Source organism: Bos mutus, chromosome 6 (genome assembly GCF_027580195.1).
Source record: "Bos mutus isolate GX-2022 chromosome 6, NWIPB_WYAK_1.1, whole genome shotgun sequence".
Classification (NCBI taxonomy): domain Eukaryota; kingdom Metazoa; phylum Chordata; class Mammalia; order Artiodactyla; family Bovidae; genus Bos; species Bos mutus.
The window spans coordinates 111,893,833-111,899,832 of NC_091622.1; the positions used below are offsets into that span (position 1 = coordinate 111,893,833).

At 44.0% G+C, this 6,000-nt stretch overlaps 1 protein-coding gene across 8 annotated transcripts in view; it reads right to left on the bottom strand.

Annotated features, from left to right (window-relative positions):
• The window catches only part of LDB2 (LIM domain binding 2), a 460,040-nt gene extending 455,669 nt beyond the window's left edge, over positions 1-4,371 (bottom strand). For 3 of the 8 annotated variants that reach the window (XM_070372733.1, XM_005907269.3, XM_014482013.2), the window contains exon 1: positions 3,998-4,368. In XM_070372733.1, the coding sequence (XP_070228834.1) occupies positions 3,998-4,129 (132 nt within the window). In that variant the 5' untranslated portion in view covers positions 4,130-4,368. Of the gene's footprint in view, positions 1-3,997 lie in introns of all 8 variants that reach the window. The other 5 variants (XM_005907270.2, XM_070372736.1, XM_005907268.2 and 2 more) reach the window with 4 other exon arrangements.
• Between the last annotated feature and the right edge of the window lie 1,629 nt (positions 4,372-6,000).

The window sequence follows — 6,000 nt, forward strand, 5'->3', positions numbered from 1 at the left end:
AGACAGCAAGATCGTTCAAATAGTAAATGAATTTGCGAAGACCTCAGGTCAATTCATGGGAACATACACAATGGAAAGCCGTAGCCCTCTTCGTACTGGCTAGGATACAGATCAACATTGAGGAAAAACTCCAAGAGTTTCTCTTAATTTCAACTAAAAAGGTGGGGGGGGACATCCATGCGTTTCTTTATGAAATTCCACTGAGATTCTGGTGTTGCAAAGAAATTTTTATTTCCCAGAATAGCTGGCAGCATTGAAAACATATTTATGTTGTATTGGTTTGCTTTGTAAAGCGTTCATATTCCTTTAAAAAGAAATGAGATCCCATAATTTCTTAGACACTTGCGTTCCCTGGCCACAGAGATTAGGGATCTAAATTGCCTCATGATAAAATAAATGTGGAGAGGTGGAGATGAGCAGTTTTAGGGCACTGGGAAGTTGGTCCCTAAAGGAGACCAGCACCCCCAAAGGCAGGTACCAGCACCCCCAAAGGCATCAGAATTGTACTTCTCAGGAATGACGCCAATTTCAGTGACACCGGGCTTCCCTGGTGGCTCAGAAGGTAAAGAATTAATGACACAGCTGAACTCTCTCTGCTCTGTCATTTACAGATTCATGATCGCGTGTTCACAGACGTTTCTTGTACACCTACTTTGTCCCAGCAATTGCTTGCTTCCAGCGCTGGCCTTAAACAAGACTGCCAGGGTTTCTCTCTGCAATATTTTCTCCACTATGACTCTGTTTTCACATTACCATTTGCAATTCTGAACTAAATACCGTGAGCCAAGAAATAATGTCTTTGCTCATTACTCTGGTTCATGACACTTTGTTCATACTGAAGGAAACCAAACCCTGGACTTCGAAAGAAATCTGGATTTTCAAATTAAAGGGGCCTTGCAGGGGATTTGCTGATGAGGAAACAAGATCCATGCCAACAAGTTAGTAAGTGAAGAAACAAGTTTGAAACAGGATTAACTCCCAATCCTGGGTTCTTTAAGACTACCCAGCTCCTGAAGGGCTCTGACTGGATTTAACTGGAAGAAATGCATCAATCCCAGAAGAGAATGTTCTGGGGGGGTAGAAAAAAGCAGGAAGGTAGGTGGGCGCCATGCTTCTTCTTCATGACTTTCTTTCCTTTCCATAAAGAAGGATGTTTCCAGGAAATTTCTGCAAACTTGGTTACAACTTTTTTCATCGCAAATGGGATGTGCTACAATTTCTTTCTAGGCAAGTGTACATTCAAAAAGGAATGGAGAGTCAAGCGTGTTTCCAGGGGTGTGTGTGTGAGTGTGCAAGTGCGTGTGTACATGTGTAAGGACTCGATGAAAAACACCAAGTAATATAGAAGCAGGAACCAGAAGAGAGAAAGAAAGAGGGTCGGCCTCTCTTGCCCAAAATGGATGGATGCACAGGTTACATTCTAAAAGTGATCTGGCAACCATCTATTTGATTTTTGTGTGTGATTATAAACTGATAACTCTTTCTGGATATTACTGTACTTTATTCCAGCCCATCTCTCCCTAGGGTTCAGAATAACTTCATCATAAATAATCATCCTTGGTTAAAGGCACAATGCAACTTTTTCAAGAAAAGTTAGTCTTTTCTAAATCCTTTTTTTCCATTATAAACTTTGACCAGTCTAATACTGAATGTTAAGATTTATGTATCTTAGGAGTACTTATTTGGTTCTCTCCTTTTTTTCATTATGAAATGAAAGCAAACTTATGGCCTCGGGTTCATGACATCCTTTACTGCTTGGCAAAGCAAAACGGAAGCGTCAGAGTAATTATTTGGATAATTACTTTAAAAATCTAACTAAGGGAAGAAATGTTTAAGGTAGGCTCTAGAACATTCAGTTCTAGAAACAGTTTTCCATGCTTTTTTGTCAGCCAGAGAGGTTTTAAAACATCTTTAAGATCTGTCATAGGAAGATTTTCTTTTCTAGTTTCTCGAGCTACGAAGCAGCTTTTATACTTAAAAGTAATACCCCAGGATCCAAAAGTTAGGAATTCCTGACTTTATCTCTCACAAAAGATAATGTGCCATTTTTAAGAAACATGCCATGAATGAGGGGCTTTCAAAGGTTTTCTCTCACATGTGAAACAAATGTAGGCACCTTATTGCATCCTACAGATTTTTATGAGGACCAGCGTAGAGAAGTCTTCCAGATGAGTATGCTAGCTCAGAACTGGCCAGGTGATAATTAAGGGACACAGGAGAACACACATGTCTGAGAAATCTGCCTGCTCCCCTAACAGAGAAGGTTGTTGGGAGGAAAACCTCCTCCTACAACTCCACAAAAACTTTCTAAGATATAAGGTGAACACGGTTTGTTTTTAAATCCTGCTACTCTTCAACAATCAATCCATCAAGGCCCCTGGTCTCTTTTTTTAAAAAAACTAATCATATTTCAAGACATTTTTTTACCCCAAATCTGTGTTGCAATTATGTGTGCCTGAACTAGAAGACATTCTCTATCCTCCTAATTTAGAAAGCAGGCTGTGACAACCAACAGTTTGGGTAAGAGTCGAAGATTCCAATACACAGTTGCAAAGATCAGAATGACATTGAAATATACAAACTGTAACATACAATTTCAACAACACACATATATCATTTATATCCAAAGGCTCACCACCCTTTGCACAAGAGTTTACACTTGTGTCAAAGCTACTGGCTCTTGGGAAGAGCAATAGTATCAAGTATATGTAACATCTATGATTTATTAACACATAAAGAAAACAGCAGTGATAAAGACAGCTCAGCTACTTTTTTTTTTTTCTTAAATCAGTCCTAGTCCAGCAGTTAGCCAGTCAGAAAGCGGGTCACATCTTGTTAGCTACATTAAATACATTAAACATCAGGAGTTCTCCATGGCTCTATTGACAATTCAAGCAAGTGTATTTTGGGCTCCCATCTAATCATACAACCTTAACTGAGTCCCTCTTTGGAACTGAGAGTCAGTCTTCTACCTAAAAGTCTACCAACGCCAGTCCCCAAAAGCTCTTTGCCAGCGACCCTCCAGGTATCCATACTCTGCAGAAAGGACAAAATTCCCAGTGATTTCTACTTTCTAAAGTGACTCTGTGACAAACTCCTTCTCAGAACACTTCAACACAAAGCCCCAACTTATAGGCAAAGGGGCGGCCCAGCTGTAGGACCTGTCAGCTCAGCCAGCACTGAGGAGAAGTCAGCGGGCATTAAATATTTAAATTGCAGGAGGCAGCCTGGAGTTTTTGCATTTACAAAGTTCTCAAAGTCCTGTCTCCCCTGGCTCCCAGAGTTGCTTGCAAGGTGAAGCTCCTCTCTCAGGCACCAGATCACAAAATTTGCCAAAAACTCAAGCTGATTTGATTTCTGAGCCAGCTCTGGTGGAAGGGAGAGCCCAGGAGACATCCCTACCCTCCATGGGAGAGAGTCAAGAACCCCTCGCCCCCAGCAAGTGGTTTCTGAATCTAACAGGGAAATAGACGATCACGTCCCTCCAGGGCCAGTTCTGAAAAGTACCACGGGTAGCTCTACTGCCCTTTTCACCTCGATCCTGATGACTTTGAAAAGCAAATGCAGGTCAAAGCAGACTTCCTCTGGGATTTGCTTTTTTTAAAAAAAAAAATGATTTTGCTGGATGCCAATGAGCATGGAATCTCTTAGAACTCTATCTCAAGAAACACTAAGAGGGGACCGACGCGGAGCCTGCAAGACGCCAGAGTTCTGGGAAAGCAGCATTTCTGGAGACCCGACAGGCGAATCAAGTGCTGGGTTATCTATCTCAAGATTCCACCAGAAACTGTCCCCACCTTCCAAGAGTTGCTGTGCAAGAAACCCAGCGTTCAAACTCGTGGCTTCATACTGGCGCTCATTTCCACGTACGCGGTAGGGTCTAGTGGGACACTTCCCGCAGGATGCAGCCAGCCACGCAGGAAAAGCTCGGGCACAGTTTGGGGGCAGGAAAAAAAAAAAAAAGACAGCAACACACACCCAAGGTTGAAGTCCTTACCTCTGTGCGGGACTGCAGCCTCTTGTTCATCTCATAGATTCGGTACTCTGGTTGTACCATATAGGGTGTGTGTCTCCTATAGAACGGTCCGAAAGGAGAAGAATAGAAGGGGTCATGTGGTGTGCTGGACATCTTGCCTGCTTGTCGAAAATCAAGCCAAACAGAGTATCAGTAACGTCCATGCAGAGCACATGGGCTGTGTTCTTCCCACTACAAAGTAGCCGCACGCACACGCTCACACGCGCGCGCGCGCATACACACACGCACGCACACACACACACACTCTCTCTCACACACAGAGGCAGGCAGGCAGGCTGAACACAGTGGCTGGGAACTGCCGTGGGAGCCTCTATAGCGAGAGAGACCGGAGAGCGGGCGGCAGGGAGGAGGGAGGGGGGAGGAGGGTGGGGGGAAGAGGGAGGAGAGGGAAAGCCGGAGAGCTGGAGCTTCAGAGAGGGAGGGAGGCTGGGAGAGAGGAAGGGAGGGAGGGAGAGGGGAGTTGGATGGCTTTAGGCATCACTGCTTGTTTTTAAAGAAGCAGTTTGTGGAGAGGTCATTTCCTGTCCGCACCGTAGACTAGTTCAAAAAATATCCTTCCCCTCGCAGTCTGACAGAGGTCTAAGGTTTGGTGGGGTTTTATTTTTTGCTTTCCCCTCCAGCCAGGACCCTTCACGACCTGATGGCAGAGCTTGTTAGCATATAGGTGGTTTAACCGCTCCCAGCTGAGCCCTCAGCCCCAGACAACCACAGCCATTGTCATGGATCAGAGAGGTGAGGGCTATAAAACACAGAACAGTGGGTGTCCGGGTCCCCCAAAGCTGAGCTGGTGGTTCACTCCCAAGCAGGCTTCCCTCTGCACTAAGCTCCCTCTGTAGTTTTGGTTTTCCTTGCAGTTTGAGAGCTTGGTGGAGTCTTTGCATTTCAGTCCCTCCCTTGGAGCCCCTTCCTCCCCTGTCTGGCACTTTCTTCCCAGCCCACTCCCTCTCCTTCTCCCAAAGCTTCACTCAGGCTGCTTTAAGGGGGCCTAGATTCAGGTCACTGAAACATTTCCAGGTTAAAAATAATGATTATTTGGAATGTGGAATGCCCAAGAAACACCCATGGTGCAATGGTCTTCTTTCCCTAGGAGACAGAATAAAGGAAATAAAATTTCCCAAAGCAGACCTCCAAGTAAGATGGGAAAAGCAAGACAGAGAAAACTCCTGCAAAACATGTCCATGGAAAATTCAGTTGAGTAGGAAATTGCGAATAATTGAATGGTTTATCCCCAAATTACATGCCCAACTCTGATGGAGACAAGGCCTTTATTTTCTAAGATGGGTTATGTCCATGAATCTTTTCTCAATCATGGTACATGATAGCTGGAAGAAAGCCTGCACCACCCAGGAGAGGGGAGAGAATGTCTATAGTGATGAAATGATCTATATGACAATCAAATTCTGCTGGAACCAATGATAACCAGACATCTACCCCTTAAACAAAGCCCAGGTATAAAAGCACAGAAAGTGTAAATGTTTTGAGCCAGTATCTAGCTAGGTCAGTGGTATTAAAGAAAGAAAGCAGAGACTACCAAAAAGCTTGATGCATGTAAGACTTGAATGTAAATGTATGCAAATGAGACATTTCTTCTTTTTAATAAGCAGGTTAATTAACTTTCTGCCCCAACCATGGCTTGGGGTATCTGCAAGTCACTAGCCAACAGGGGATAAGGTATTGCTAATTCTGCAATTTACACTGTTAAGAATACTCAGGCATCAAAATGCCTCCAAATTGTGGTCTTGATTTGTCCTCCATAACTGCATGAAATTTTTGCAGAGTCCACCTCAAACTTACAATGCAACCCAATACAGTAACTGTCTCTTGCCAGGATGAGATTAGGGAAGGCCTTACATACACTAAGGCTGGTTGGAAGGCTTCCTTCCAGAGGACCCCAGGGCAGGCCAGCACACTGGGTTTCAGGTTTCATTACAAATCCAAAAGCTGGACCAAATTTGCTGCAAGGT